This window comes from Buteo buteo, chromosome 4 (assembly GCF_964188355.1).
Source record: "Buteo buteo chromosome 4, bButBut1.hap1.1, whole genome shotgun sequence".
Lineage (NCBI taxonomy): Eukaryota > Metazoa > Chordata > Aves > Accipitriformes > Accipitridae > Buteo > Buteo buteo.
This window is the reverse complement of record NC_134174.1, coordinates 50,976,462-50,992,639: the sequence shown is the minus strand read 5'-3', so window position 1 is coordinate 50,992,639 and position 16,178 is coordinate 50,976,462. Positions and strand designations below refer to the sequence as shown.

Here is a 16,178-nt window from a genome sequence, read left to right as displayed (position 1 = left end):
AAAAAGAAATAAGTTTTTGCCATAAAACTAATATTGAGAATTGACGCTCTTTAACATAATGCATGAAGAAAGGTCATCTGCACCTTTAGCCAAAGTTAGAAATAGTGCAATCCACATAAACACCACTCCAGGTCCTCAAATATGATGTTGCACATTTAAGTGCCTGATGTGCAGAGTATCAAATAAGTTTGAGAATGCCAGTACCTCAATGGACAGGACACACCATAATTGACAGTACAAAAAAAACCCCCCTAAGATTGAAAGGGATTTTCCAGCCTACAATAAGTCATACATATTTTATTCCAAAACTAAACATCCACTGAATGTCAGGAACTGAATTTCTAACTCTGAAGTACAAGCTTTGCCATTTCTTGAACAGAAAAACACTTCAAGCTAGAGAAAGTATTTTGATAATTTTCACAGTAACAAAGTTATGAATCCCACCATCACAAGCCAGACTAACTACTTATCAGTCTTCCTGAACTGTTTCCTCATTTGAGATTAACAAAATCAAATGTATGAATTAGGACAAAATGAAGAAAGTCCAAAGAAAGAAAGTACATTTTTAGAGACACCAGTGTAACTTACTGAAAATCTTTCACAGTTTTGGTTCGGATGGGGAGGGAAGGTTCAGGAAGAATTGGTGCTTTCAGTTCTTGGGGTAGTGTATCTATAGAGATGCGCTGCTTTTGTCGTACATCGAGGCAAATAGGTGGTAGGTCTCTCACTTATTTAAAAAAAAAGTAAAGAACAATAAATACAATGCAATCATATACATGAACACTTTGCTAGTAAAATACAGACATAGGAACTAGGGGAAAAAAAAAGAAAATGCACACTGGTTGATTCTACATCTTCGAACCCCTACTCATCCAAGTACTTTTCTTACCACATGCTCAACCCAGACATGATGGAAACTTCAACTAATTGAAGGGAAATAAAAACCTAGAAACAAAAACCACGTCCTGAGTTTGTAACTATGTCTTTGTGAAGAAAGTGTTCCCTCCTGCCAATGGAGGAAGAAAATTGGCCGGTCTGTCTCCCATCTAAGGCCTTCTGAAAGAAGGAAGTCTCTACTATTTTATAAATGAGCTCCTGGACCAAGTTGCAAACAAATGATTTGCCTATTACAAAAACAAAGAAAGAAAACAAGGCCAGATTTTTACAACTGAATTGCTGACATGCTGCTAGGAAAGAGGGAAAAAAAAAAAAAAAAAAGAAAACTGGTGACCTGTAGTCCAACTCATTATTAGGGAAAATAGCAAAATACTGTACTTACATAAGATGCGCTGGTATTACACCAGTAACATGCACTGGTATACATAGAGCAGTACTTACTTCACACAATAAAACCTCAAGTTCATATATAGTTTCATTTTTAGAAATGAGTGCGCAGAATTTTCGTTAAATCTATTTGTAGCTGTAGATGCTCAACCTTCTGAACATTAAACCTAGTGCCTTCTAAAGTCAGATGCATAAAGTGCTTATTCTGAACATCACATCTAACTGAACCTATGAGGAACTCAAGCTAAGTTAGAATATAATTTAAAAAAAAAAAAAAGTCAAAGGATGTCATGGAATTAGAGTTACCCAGAGTGATCCTGCTATATTTGCTGTTTGAAAGACAAACCAAGCAGTCCATGACTGGTAGCTATTAGTCACAAATAGTACTCTTGTCCATTATTGTAATTACAGTATTTATTTGTATTGGCTTTGTGTGGCAAGGATGTGGTAGCGGGGGAGGGGGGGCGGTTACAGGGGTGGCTTCTCTAAGAAGCTGCTGGAAGCTTCCCCTGTGTTCAACAGAGCCAATGCCAGCCGGCTCTGAGATGGACCCACTGCTGGCCAAGGCCGAGCCCATCAGAAATGGTGGTAGCACCTCTGGTATAACATATTTAAGAAGGAAAAAAAGTTGGGACAGACGGAAACGGCAGCCAGAGAGAGGAGTGAGAACATGCAAGAGAAACAACCCTGCAGACACCAAGGTCAGTGAAGAAGGAGGGGGAGGAGATGCTCCAGGCGCCAGAGCAGAGATTCCCCTGCAGCCCGTGGGGAAGACCCTGGTGAGGCAGGCTGTCCCCCTGCAGCCCAGGGAGGTCCACGGTGGAGCAGATCTCCACCTGCAGCCCGGGGAGGACCCCACGCCGGAGCAGGTGGGTTCCTGAAGGAGGCTGTGACTCTGTGGGAACCCCGCGCTGGAGCAGGCTCCTGGCAGGACCTGCGGATCTGTGGAGAGAGGAGCCCACATTGGAGCAGGTTTTCTGGCAGGACTTGTGACCCCATGGGGGACCCACGCTGGAGCAGTGTGCTCCTGAAGGACTGCATGCCGTGGAAAGGACCCATGCTGGAGCAGTTTGTGAAGAACTGCAGCCCATGGGAAGGACCCACGTTGAAGAAGTTCGTGGAGGACTGTCTCCCGTGAGTGGGACCCCACAGTGGAGCAGGGGAAAAGTGTGATGAGTCCTGCCCCTGAGGAGGATGAAGTGGCAGAAAATAACGTGTGATGAACTGACCGTAAACCCCATTCCCCGTCCCCCTGCGCCGCTGGGGGGGGTTGGTAGAGAATCCGGGAGTGAAGTTGTGCCCGGGAAGAAGAGCGGGGTGGAGGGAATGTGTTCTGAGATTTGTTTTTTTTTCTCATTACCCTACTCTGGTTGAGTTGTAATAAATTGAGTTAATTTTCCCCAAGCTGAGTCTGTTTTGCCTGTGACGGTAATTGGTGAGTGATCTCTCCTGTCCTTATCTCGACCCACAAGCTCTTTGTTATATTTTCTCTCCCCTGTCCAGCTAACGTGGGGGAGTGATAGAACGGCTTTGGTGGGTACCTGGCATCCAGCCAGGGTCAACCCATCACACTACTGTAAATATTGTAGTATACAAACTGCAATACCGGTGTTCCCTACACCTAAGAAAAATCTCAAGTACAACCACACCAAAGTCCAACTATTTTCTGACATACAGGGACAAGTCTTCAGTCAGTTTTTCTACACTGCGATATATAATTTTAGCTAGAGCTGACACTGGATCATCTACAGCCTCCTAAAAGAATCTCTCCAATAAATTAAATGGGAAATGCAAGTTTTCTGTCTTGCAGAGAATTACTGCTGAAACAGTAGCACCCGTAAACATTTCTTCTCAGTAAATTTGACTGCCTATTCTAAGTACAAATAGCAGTGCTTTAACAAGGTCTTTCTATTCTACTCCTTACTTTCTATTTGATCTGAGAACATTGTATTGAGTTTATGTAGCAAGGTTTTGGTAGCAGGGTGGCTGCAAGGGTGGCCTCCGTGACAGGAGAGATGGGACTGCCTCTATGTCAGACAGAGTCAGCTCCAAAACAGACCCACCACTGGCCAAAGCTGAGCCCATTGGTGACAATGGTAGCACCTCTATGGTAATATAAGAAAGGGTTAAAAACACTGCACAAAAGCTGAGAGGAGGAATTGAGAGAGAAACACACACACCCCTCACCCTGCAGACACCCAGGTCAGTGGCACTCCAGGCACTGGAGCAGAGATTCCCTTGCAGCCCCATGGTGAAGACCATGGTGAAGAAGGTTGTCCCCCTGCAGCCCATGGAGGACCACAGTGGAGCAGATCTCCACCTGTAGCCCGTGGAGAGCCCATGCCCAAGCAGACTGCTGGCAGGAACTGTGGCTCATGGGGAACTTGTGCTGGAGCAGTCTGTTCCTAAAGGACTGGACTCTGTGGAAAGAGCCCACATTGGAGCAGTTCTTGAAAAACTTCAACTCATGGGAAGAACCCATGTTGGAAAACTTGGTGAAAGACTGTATCCCATAGGAGACAGCCCATGCTGGAGCAGGGAACAGCATGAGGAGGAAGGAGTAGCAGAAATGAAGTTTTATGAGCCGACTACAATCCCCATTCCTCACCCCCCTAAGCCACCTGGGGGAAAGGAGGTAGAAGAGTGGGGAACAAAGGAGTGAAATTGAGCCTGGGAAGAAGGGGGGGCAGTGGGAAGGTGTTTTGTGTTTTGAGTTTTGTTTTTGTTTAACTGGCAATAAATTAATATTCTCAAGTCAAGTCTATTTTGCCTGTGATGGTAATTGAAAGGTGGACTCCCTGTCTTTATCTCAACCCATGAGCTTTTTCATCTTATTTTCTCCCCATGTTCTGTTGAGGAAGGGGAGTGATAGAACAGCTTGGTGGGCATCTGGCAGCCAGCCAAGGTAAACCCACCAAAAACATGAAAAAAAAAATTCCAATGCAGTATACACAAACATCCATTTTACTGACAGTGTCTTCTCAAATATCTTTAAAATGCTTTTTTATTCTGATCTATACTGCATGTTTTAAAAAGTATTTATATGAATTATGATGTAAGTTTGTGATAAAAGACACTATATAAAAATGTCCTCAAAAGTCAAACATATTAAACCAAAATCCTCTCTGAATTGCCTAAGAACCCTCTAAGCCTCTTCCAAGAGTTGCTGTTTTTTAAAATTAACTAAACATCAAAGTAGTATCACTACTCTGCTGCCTACTCCATTTATCACAGCAGGGGAATAGATGCTAACAAAATCCCCCAAACCCAAAGGCAGATTCTTTTCACTCATGCTAATGACAGAGACACTGTCATTGTGACTTAACTCAGCCACCATTCATCAGACAATAATAAATCTGAGCTGCCCTCAATCCCCTGACTATGGCATCATTATAGATATGGAACCTTGCCCACTCTCACAGCTGGAATTTAAAGCTATTAAAGAGAAGAGTAGTATTTAAAAAACAAAGTGGACACATAGATACTAAATTAATTCAAGCCAAGGTACCAAACAATCCCACCATGCAAGTGCTCTGCTATTGCACATCATTCTCTGAAAGCAGGGTGCACTGACTTAAAAGAAACTAAGACTATGTCTTATTTTTGTACTCTGAGAAAGACAAGTAATTTTCATTTAGCACTCATTCAGTCTTCTTAATTTTAAATGGATTAAACATTGAATTATAACCAGCCGAAGACACTGAAATGAGGAAAATATTCTCTCCACATCTGTAGAAGAGACAGCTGCTGATAGAAGCTGTTTCTCATTTCAGTAAATTGAAGCTGCAGGTGCTAAGCTGCTAACTTGCACCCTGTCAGTGATGCAAACCTGCAGCTTAAAATAGATATACTAAAACTGTGTTTTAATATGTTTAATAAATACTGTCAACTTCAGTGTGTGTGTTGCCATAATTTAAGTTTATTTGTAAATAGATTTATTTGCTCATCTGACATTCAAAAATATTAATTAATATTTGTCACTTGAGTTCCATTGAGAAGAAACTTGATACTTTATGTATCGAGTTGATAGGCAGCGATAACACAATACTACAAGACAAGAAAAAGCAATCATTTCTGGCTGTTTCCCCAGTTACATCAAGTAAAAAGACTCAGCAATGCATGACTGATCATGCATTGATCAAATGATCAAAAACTTTGAGGAAGAAAATCTCATTGATACAAAACAGAATTGACTAGTACAAGGAAATTTAGGGTGAATGAATTTTGAACAGCAGTTATTTTCAGTGACCAACACAGCTACTGGCAGATGAAAATTTTCAAAGTAGGTAAAGCAAACAAATCTTACTTGTATTTGTAAAATTTTAGAAGAGCTAGAACAATCCAGTTCATATATTTCATACCAGATCACTGTTGCATTAGAAGACTTGTTATATAAATTCAATCTCTGTGGCAGCCACATAGCAAACAAATATCACCCTAGCTTTCACACTGAATTGACCAGGATTACCTTTTCCATGCTTTTGTTTTTCAATGAAATTAACATTCTTTGAACTCAAGCCTACAGTACTACCAGTATATGCACATATATATACACATATTCAGAGAGATAGCACGTGTATAGATAAACTGAAAAAAACGCACCAAGCAAGCATCATTCCCGAATTCCAGAGTAAGCAAAAGAACTATTTTTAACTGAGAAGTTTATTTCAGTGATTATTTTTTCCATAGAATACACATATCTCCTCAAAAAATTTTGAGTGCACCTTGGACTGTTAGTAAAAATAATCTGGTTTTATATATGCAGGTTACCCTGACCCTGAAACTACCAGAACATCTGCACAATTTTCCACATTGAGTTCTATTTCAAGAATATATCCTTGACTATAATAAATATTGCCATGCATTAGTGTGGTGAAAATTAACAACTAAGTACTTATGAGGCAGTAATTACAACCAGGGCAGTATCATGTGCAGCAAGAACTGAGGACACTTCAAGAGAGAGGCGTTTAGAGTTTACTATTCTTGTCAGGTGAAAAAAAAAAAAAAAGTGGGGGAAGGGGGCAGATTTCTTCTGTTTAGCAAAATGAACTCTGCAGAAGGGTACTATATTTTTCACATTGCTTGGTCCAATACTAGATTTAATTTTACTTTGTCCTAAATTTTATTAAGCAGCAGATTTTCATAACATAAGATTATATTAAGCAACTATTCAGAAAGAAGCTGGACAGGAAACAATTAATGCTTAAATAATGAAAGACAGTAGCTTGGAGTCTACAAGTCGACTGCACGCATATTCGTTAAAAACACTAGCAGCTGAGTAGTTAATATTGACAAGAGGTCACTTTTAGCTTCTGAGGAAAATAATGTTATCTGAGAAAGGCAAAACATTTTCTTTCTCTGAGGACTTTCAGATTCCAACAATATTGCAATTGTTTACATGCAATTTATATACAAAGACTTTTCTTTAAAAATATATAGGTGACAGCAATGGCCACCTGAAGGTTGTTCTTCCAGCTTTGTTAGGTTGACCTTACAGCACTATGTAAAAATCAGCAGAGCTCTCACCAGCTTTGCAGGATCTTCTTTTTGCCTCACGCCAAGTATTGCCCTCAAGAACACCACTCTGGTAAGTTATGCAGCAGTGGCAGAATTCTTCACTGGCCATCTCCAGTCACCTTGATTTTCTTTGTGCAGTACAAAGTGACTTGAGGAAAGCACAAAATACTGCCCGAGCCATCATTTACACATAATTGCCTTTTGCGTTTCAACAATTACCCCCGCCCTTTTTTATTTTTAAGTAGAAAGTACCTCCTTACTCCATAAAAAAAAAAAAAAGTGCTTAAAAAAAAAAAATCTGGTATTGACTTTTTCTTCCGCAGTATAGCTAGCAAGGATACAAAGATTATTTTAGTAAGGATCCAATCCTGCAAGGTATAAGCCACCTTTTTCTGTACAACTTTGAAACTGACAATACCTGCCCATAGTTCTGTTTCACACTCACTCTACTGAAATCTCTTAATTAATGCAGTCTCTTTCTTTCTAGCCTCGAATTCATTGAGTGCTATAAAGACTTGGAGAACCACAGAATAATAAGGCTGAAAGGGACCTGCTCAGAGGCAAGATCAATACAAACCTGACAAATTTTGTACAGCCTTTTATCAAAAGTCCCAAATTACTGAAATTCCATATCCTAGCCCCAAAAAATCTAATAAAAATTTCAAGTCTAACCACAATGTCATCTCATCAGGTTTCATGATTCTAGTCTACCATACTGAATACACAGCTCTGCTTTCTATCTTTTCATCAATTATCATTACCTCATCATACCACAACGACCTTCCTTCTGGCCTTTCAGACTCTTCAGAACTTACCAGTCTTTGCTTGTGAATTTTATTTTGTGTCTTCACTGGCCTTCATCTTCACTGAAAAACAGCAGCTCTCAGCAACTGTCTCCCTTAAAAGCCCTATGCTTGCCTCATCCTTGCCATCCTTCAGATGGCGACAGAAAAATCTTCTCCACAAAGTTGACACAATTTCTAGAGAAACTGCCATCTGACTGCAGTTAGACAAACAGTATCTGCAGATGGACTACTGAATCTTCTTTAAAACTCAAGATGATTATTTCATCCTCTAGGACTATTTGTTTTTCTTATCCAACTTGTCTCTGTGACATAACCTCTACAGAGGATGGGCTATCATATATATATATATGTATGTATATCACTGCCTGTACAATGTACTGTACAGCATAATTTAATGAAACCTAGATTTCTAGATTTTCTGGCACTACCACAATACAAACATTGGCAGAACACTGAGCACCTTCTTAAATTGGTAACTAAGTAACACAGGGCTTTTATTCTCTTACCATTTTTGATATTGGGTATAACAAGCTGCGTAGGCGAATTTCTGTTTCCGATGCCTTCTTTCTTTTGGTTGATAGTTGTGATGAAATTGCTGAAAGTGGAAAACTGATTTTTGGCTCCTCTCTCCAACCCCTGTAATTAAGATGACAGCACGCTATAAAGGGCTAATACATTACTGAAAGAATAATCTTACACATGAGGTATTACACAGAATACTTAAATACCTTTTATCTTTAAATCAGAGTGGTAATACCTAAATAAGACATAAATAATGATTCTGCAAGTTTGTTTCAAATTGAATCAGGAGAGATACCATGAACTTCCTTTCTATTACATTCAAAACCTCAAGTATTAATTTGCAGGATATGAAGATATCCTTGGATTACTGTGAGGAAAACACAATATGATTAGAATGCTTTCAACATTATTCTAACTTTCTGTATCCTAATTTCTAACTACTTTTCTATTCCCCATTACATCCAGCTCAGTTTAAACAGATGACAGTGCCGCATATTCCTTTTTCCAAATAACCCTAATGTACTGAAGTAGTTTAGACAAATTTCCCACTATTTGAAATGTGGGGCCAAAAATTCTCTGTAAGCTAACCTGATAATAAAATTTAAATACTGGCTACCTGGGTATAAACCACTAATAATTGATAATCATCAGAACCAGCTGCCACTGAAGAAAGGCTAGCTAATAAACATTGGTTAATACAGAGTTAAAAAAACCTGCTTGAGTACCTGTATGTGCTGCCACCAAGGAATCTGCACAAGCCCTTGCTAAGAAGTGTTGAGCGCTAATGTGTTATAACAGTAAACAGAAGTGAAATCACATAACAGACTTCCAAAGGATTGTGCCAATTGGTCTGTTTGACACTGAGTGCTATTAGATATAGTTATTTACTCTGGAGAATTTGCAAAGCATAGGTGGGTTAAGGGGTTTGCCCAAGACAACAGAAGTCACACGATGGAGATTTTAATTTCCATCTCAGCTCCAAGTCATCAGCTGATATCAGGCAAAGGTAGATCAACTAAAAAAAATATATATACACTCTCCCTGCATATCATGATTTTCAGCCTCACATTAACCTAAGGATTCATTTGCTTGATATCTGGTATCTGTGCTCGTGGTTAGAAAAAAAAATGTTTTCATGCAAATCAAAACTGTAATTCCCCAAACGAGAATAAAAATTCTAGAATAATTAATGTAATATCCTATCAATTTTTTTAAATCCATACATTTCCCTTTCCCCTTAAGAGTAGTAAATTTGGATTAAGACATGCAGTCAGAGTTCCGAAGAAAGAACTTCACTTCCACCGCAACATCCTGAAATACCACCAGGAGGGTAATAACATAGCCCATAAACCCGCCATGCCGCAGTGTACACAAGCTGGTACACTGCCAGGAATATTAAGTAACTGTGGCACAAACAGTCATTTTTCCATGGCTTCTAACTCAGCAAATCATAAATTTGAACAATCAGCAGGACTTCTGGCTTTAAAAATACCAAGTTTCAATTTCTAGCTTCAAATTCCTTGTATGCAGCAAACATTCAAAAATAAAATGTAATTACCATTACAATTTTCACATTAACTTTTTCTTTTATTCTATAATCTTTGAAATATCATGAAGATGCTTAAAAATCACCTGGCACATGACTGGAGAAAAACAGACCCTGAACAACCAGGCCAAGACATGACTGACTGAAAAAAGGACTTTTAAACAAATCCAGATTGCTGCATGTCAAAACGTATGCTCTAGGTAGAAAACCTCTGGAGCTTGGACTAGTCTAATTATGATTAATAGGGAATAGATATCATAGATAGTTGAGAAGAGTGGCTTTTATGAAACAGACTGTTTGACTGACTCAGCTTTCTAGGTTTTACTCCAGCCATGCCACTGAAATAGTATAGTTGAACAGTTATTTAAAAACGTTCTTAATGCCACCTCAGAAAGAACAAAAATTGCATGTGCTATTTAACTCCATGATCCTGCTCCAAGTGCAGTTCCAACAATATTAAACAAACGTATGGACAAAGGCTTTACTGTAAAGGCCTGGAGGAATACTGGGAAACTACATGCTCATTAATAAGGATCTCTGATATCTCCTGGGAGAGTAATCTAGGACAAGTGTATAGCACCATGTCATACTTACAAAATTTTGTAGGAGGTCAGTGAGCCTCTAGAGCCTAAGACGCTGCACACATAGTGCCATCAGAAAACTGAACCCCCACATAAAGAATGAGTATGCTTAGAGGGAGTAAATGGTTCAAAGTAATCTTTAATCCTCTTTTTTAAGAGCATATTAATAACTCGCAACTCTGATGGCTTCTTAGTGGAAGTTTTCCAAAGCATTAAGCCCTCCATAAGACTGGAGAGGTACTAACATTATACTTTATAAATCTATGTTTTTCATTATTGAAGTTAAATTAGATGGTGAAAATAAGTCAAACTGCAAAGAGCATGAGTGCTTTCTGCGAAGAGGCAAAAGACCATCTAGAAGAGTTTCTTGAAAATCCTACTCCTCAGCCCTAACATAACTCACTCAAGACCTATATGGACATGACAAGCAAAGGCCAGTGAGGAGTAAAAGGTTTTCTTCCCTGTGCAAGACGACATGGAGGACACTCAGGTTACCTAAAGGTAGCTGTCAATGCAACAGCCTACGCAAGAAATAGGGTTTTCCCTTCTATTCATATCTTGAAAGGTGTAACGTAGGACTGGTTTTGCTTTACAGAAGCCTCTACTTGTTCTTGCTTACTAGGGGGCAAATTATTTAGCTTCCCACAAGTCCCTTTTCAGAATCTGAATACTGGCCTCCAAACCATTACCCCTTATGCATTATTTCTAATCACCATTTGGTACATAAGAAAAGCCTGAACTCCTTGCAGGATCATGTTAATTTATTCGTGGGCTAATTTAATCTCCACAATTTTTCTTAGAAATAAAAGCCAAGAAGAAAAAAAAGTAACCATTCTTCCACAATTCCACATGGCCCTTGGCTAGGAAAAGCCACAATATGAATGACAATAGAGATAGTCACATAATCCCTTTATTCCAACTTGCAACCAGCTTAAACTCCAGATGAGACATCTTTCATGCACATGCTCTTAGGAGAAAAAGGATACCGTGGTTATCTATTGACTTACTAAAATTCTGGCCTTTTTGACAGCTACTGTGGAAAATGGAAACTAAAGGATGTGTCACACCTTCATGTTGCCTTTGAGGAAGCTCTAGTCATGCCACATCAGTTGCACAAACCTATGGTGGGTCTTTAGTGCACTGAAGAAAATGTCAATTACACAAAATCTGGAGAGATGTTTGAGACAAGGATATCTGAGGTTCACTTCATACAGAAACAAGGTATAGTATCTATATCACCATAGTCATCATATAATGGCTACAAATTTAGAAATAATAGGCAGAGAGAATATAAAAACTAAGGTCACCTGGAACATTACTGTATTTGTATCAGGCATGTGTTTTTAAATGAAGGGAATTTTAATGGGAAAAAATCATAAATAAGCAAAGACTTTTTTTAAAAGACAATCATTTCCCCCTTTTGTTATCATATATTACAAACTCTTCCCCAGTTTAACAAGGAGGAAGCTGAGAACATATTTCTCTCTTTAAAAGTGTTTGAGAGGATTTGATTGAGTAACACTCATTTTTTGATGTTCAAGCAGAACTTTTAATACAAGAACTTGTATTAAAATCATGTCATATATGATGAATCTCAGAACATACTTCAAAGCCCTGGAATTAGATGTGTAGGTTGGTCACAACTAGGGCTTAGCAGACCAACAGTCCAATAACTTCTTTACAGCGACTCGGAAAGGTCTTGCAAAAGCATACCTGCATTCCCTATTTGGTATATTTGGATAAAAAACTGCATTCTGTTACAAACAGAGAAATGCAGGGCTATGGAAATGTCTATTACATCTGTCCACAAAACTCCCTCTCTGTAACATACTATTAAAACCCATATGCAGCTCTTCGTAAATTCAAAGTCCCATATGTGTTTGACAAGCAATCACACTTAGCCACAGGTCTAAGCTCCTCTGTAGCAGGTCAACTTAGACAACTTGACGCCTGTGGGCAACAGTTCAAAGGTACATGGAGGATGCCCAGCTACAAACAAGTTCTGATTCCTTAAGGCAGTGGGATTTCTACATGGCTGCCCAGTTGCACATGTTTTTCATTAGCTGAGCTAACCCTGACACGTTTTAGACCAGCACTTGTATCTTTACGCTAAGGGACTGGCATTTGCCATTCAGTCTGAAGTGGAGATTTTCAAAGGTAAAAATAACTCCTGGGCACTTGTCCATTACAGACTTCTCCCACCAAATCTGTACTTGAATCACAAGAACAAACACATTCTTCCACATTCAGACAGAGTTGCAAAGCTGAAAGTCTTTCAGAAGAACACTGTAGGCAAAACACAAAATTGGCAGAATTGCTCAAAGGAGTTTGTAGTTTGCCTACGACTACTTCGTTTAACATTACAATTATTTGTCATAAACATTAGACGCTCAATCTTTTAAACTCAAATTATGTAAAATGATAATTTTACAAGTCAGATACTTGTCAGAACTGTTGAATTAAAACGTCACAACTGTGTTAGTTACTACAGAATTGATAAAATTTTTGCTCTGTTGTGGGACTGACATAGGTTACAGCAAGCTTTAACATTGAGCTGTGTAAGATATTCAACTCACGCCAGGAAAATTTTGTTTCATAATATTATATGGTCAGCAGAAAGAAAATTGTAACTCCAGTAAAATTAAAAATCTCAATGAGGTTTCTGAAATGAAATCATTCTCGCAAATGTCCTGCTCACAGGTTTTTTTTTAATCCGTGTTAACTCATTCATCACTTATCGAAATGTTTTGTCATCTTTGCGTCAACACAAAGTAAAAACCGGAAAAGACCTTTTAAGAAAAAGTTAAAAATACAGAAGTATTTTTCAGCTAGCTCTCTTGCTATTAAGTGCGGTAAGAGCTGAAACCCTCCTCCCCCGAAAACCCTTAACGAACATTCACAATGCTGCAAACCCTCAGTCATGACTAACCCAAAAGAGCAGATCGTTGTAAAATGTTAAAGAACTATAAGTAGATGGAGAATTTATAGCTTCATTATGTCACTGCTTACAGCTGCACTTGTTATTTTTAAGAAACTTGAATGAAAGCCTCTCAACGGAAAAGAACATGAAAGAAAACGAACGCGACGCTTCCCCACCGCCACGAAAACAACCGGCAAACACAGCAAGTGACAGCGGGGACCGCAAAGACGGTCCCGCTCCCCGGGGCCGGGGCCCGGCGCGCGGCAGCCCGGGCGCTGACGGGTCGCCCGGCCCCGCCGGCGGCCGCCGGAGACCTACCCCGGCAGCCGCGCTGGATGCCGACGGGATGGGCGGCAGTTTCTCTCGCTCCTTTTCTTTCTCCCCTTCTTCCTCCTCTTCCTCCTCATCCTCGCCGCCCTCCTGGGCCGACGGGGGCGCCGCGCCGCCCTGGTTCAGCTCCGCGCCCGGCGGGAGCCCCGGGCCGGGGCCGGGGCCCGGGGGGAGGTCGGCGGCTGCCGTGGCCGCCGGCGGGCTCTGCAGCGACATGGCCCCGCTCCCGGCCGCCCCGCGCCTCTCACCTCACGGCAGCCCCTCAGCTCCCGCCGGCACCCGAGCCCCCGCGCCCTCTTCTTCTCCTCCCTCCCGCCGCCCCCCGAGCGCCCCCGAGGAGCCCCCGCGGGCACCCCCAGTGCCGCCGCTCCGCTCCGCTCCGCGCGGGGCCGCCGCGGCAATGCAGCAGCCGGGCTGCTCCCGGGCGCTCAGACACCCCCGCACGGCGGGGCGGAGCGCAGGCCTGCCGCCCCCGCCGCGGCCCCGGCGAGGAGGGAGAGCGCGGGACGCAGCGGAGCGGAGGCGGCCGGCGCCGCCGGGCCCGGCTGCCCTGGCGCCCCCTCAGCCACCGCGCCACCTACAGACCGCGGGCAGGAAGAGGGGCGGCCGCCGCCGCCATGTTGTTTATAGGCGGCTCATAGAAACGCGCTTGGCGACCGGGGGCGCCGCGCGGGGGCAGCGGAGGACACGGCTACGGAAACTCCATACCGCAGGAAGAGCCGCCGGGCCGGCCCGGCGGCGCCGGGCGTACGGGAATCGGGGCTGTCCCCCGCGCTCGAGCGCAAGTCGCGCTGGCGAGGGGCGAGCGCTGCGCGGCGGCCGCCCCCCCGCGGCGCCTTCGCTCGCCGGGGCGGGGGGCAGCGCCGGGCCCCGGGGGTGGCGGGCAAGCCCGGCGGCAGCACCACCTCCCGCGCCCCCTGTAAGCGGTGCCTCCGCCGGCCGGCACCTCCCGCTTCCCAGAGAAGTCGTGCCGGGCCGCGGGGGGGCAGGCCGGGCCGGGGCATGGCAGCGAGTAAACGCCCGAGTAATAAGTATAAAGCTGTGATGAGGGGACCTCGGGGCGGTGCCGGCACGGCACTCCCGCTCCTCCTTCACGCCGGGCCGGTGTTGTGGTGGCACCGCTGGCAGGGACTGGGCTGTCAGTGGCAGCTCGCACACTGCCCCGTCGCCTCACGGTACCTTCATCCCGGCTTCAAGTCACACTCTAACGAGGAAAATACAGAAACGAAGTGTAAAAGCTTAGTCCTGTCTCCGTTTCACGGGCAAAGCCAGAGCGGTGCCAGGGCCTGTGCAATGGCAGGTCTTGGCCCCTCGTTTGGACGGATCTCGGGAAGCCTGAGGCTAATACCTGCTGCCAGAGCCTCTGTGCGGTAGCCTGGGCTTGTTGAAGCTTTGCTTTAGTAATATTTAAAAAAGGCATCTTCAGAAGACGTGCTAGGTTGAACTGGTTGCAACACGACATGTAGACTAGATGTAATACAGCATTTGTCTGCGGGGTACTGACCTATCACTTGGCTTCCTATGCAAATGTATGGGAGTCCTTCTGCCGGCAAGGGGTACCGTGTCTGCGTACGCAAAGCTACATAAAATTTAAGCCCTTCAAACCATTAACTGCCAGACAAAACAAGTTGCTTTCAGACCACTCTTAATTTTGTGTCTGGAGAAGGGTTCCCCTCCCAGCTTCAGAATCAAAGGAGTGGGAATAGCGTTACAGAACACTTGAAACAAATCTTCAAAATTGTTTTTCGGGTGGAGGTAAGCCACGTGATGGTTTTTCTCAGCATTGGCATCACACAAGTAGCTCCTGCAGGTTGGAGCTGTGGTAAAGATCTCTGTAAGCTGCATAAAAACAAGGGCATAATAGGCACTGCAGAGTTAATCTAGCACATGGAAAAATGCTTTCCCTTTTCGAAGGAACTGGCAGACCCGGAGTTTATTCAGTTTCATTAAGAAATTGCTTTGTCTCCTTACCAAGTTAAATATGAGAGGTGGTTTTCCAAAAAGTTCATTCCTCACTGTGCTTACTTCCCAGTTGCTCTCAGTGGTTTGCATGAGTAAGCAGCCTGCTGCACTTAAACAAAGCCCCCCAAACACTCACTCATCTTTTTCCTTTACGTGCCAAGAAATAACATAATAATAGTAATTGCAACAACTTCAGTACAAGCAGCTATACACCTAGTGGCAGTCCCCAACTGGAAGTAATTGGCACAGCTGTTTCATGGAGCTGTGCCAACTTGAAACGGAAGAATCTGCTCCTTTGTGCCTGCAGAGGGAGATGAAGCAAAGGGAAATAGAAATGTAGGAAGGCAAGTATACAAACAAATTCATAATGCCTTTTTTTTTTTTTTTTCAATTCCATTAAGCTATAAAGGCCTGGTTTTCGATAGCTTCAAAACCACTGAAATAGCCGTCTACCAGGATTATTTCACAAAAAGCTAATGCAACATCAAAGACATCAATTTTTACTGTCCATGCTGTCCTGTGCTGTTTGAAGCAGAAGTGTTCTATTGAACTAAACTAATTCAGGTGAATATTTTGACCCACGGCAATTATGAAAATATGCACAAAAGCACTGTTAAGAAAATTTCTTCCTATTTTTATAAGAGAGTAAAAGGACCACATACTGAAGGAGATGCAAACGCATTTTCCTACTTCTAACAAACATAGCATAC

At 42.4% G+C, this 16,178-nt stretch overlaps 1 protein-coding gene across 6 annotated transcripts in view; it reads right to left on the bottom strand.

Annotated features, from left to right (window-relative positions):
- HECTD2 (HECT domain E3 ubiquitin protein ligase 2) overlaps positions 1-14,011 on the bottom strand; it is a 43,418-nt gene extending 29,407 nt beyond the window's left edge. For 5 of the 6 annotated variants that reach the window (XR_012650125.1, XR_012650126.1, XR_012650127.1 and 2 more), the window contains exons 1-3: positions 13,495-14,011; positions 8,114-8,243; positions 589-727 (exon numbers count right to left, since the gene is read on the bottom strand). Coding sequence is in view for 3 of the 6 variants with exons in the window: in XM_075026064.1 (XP_074882165.1) it covers positions 589-727; positions 8,114-8,243; positions 13,495-13,722 (497 nt within the window). In the remaining 3 variants the exon portion in view is untranslated. The remainder of the gene's footprint in view (positions 1-588; positions 728-8,113; positions 8,244-13,494) is intronic. The other variant, XM_075026063.1, reaches the window with a different exon arrangement.
- Between the last annotated feature and the right edge of the window lie 2,167 nt (positions 14,012-16,178).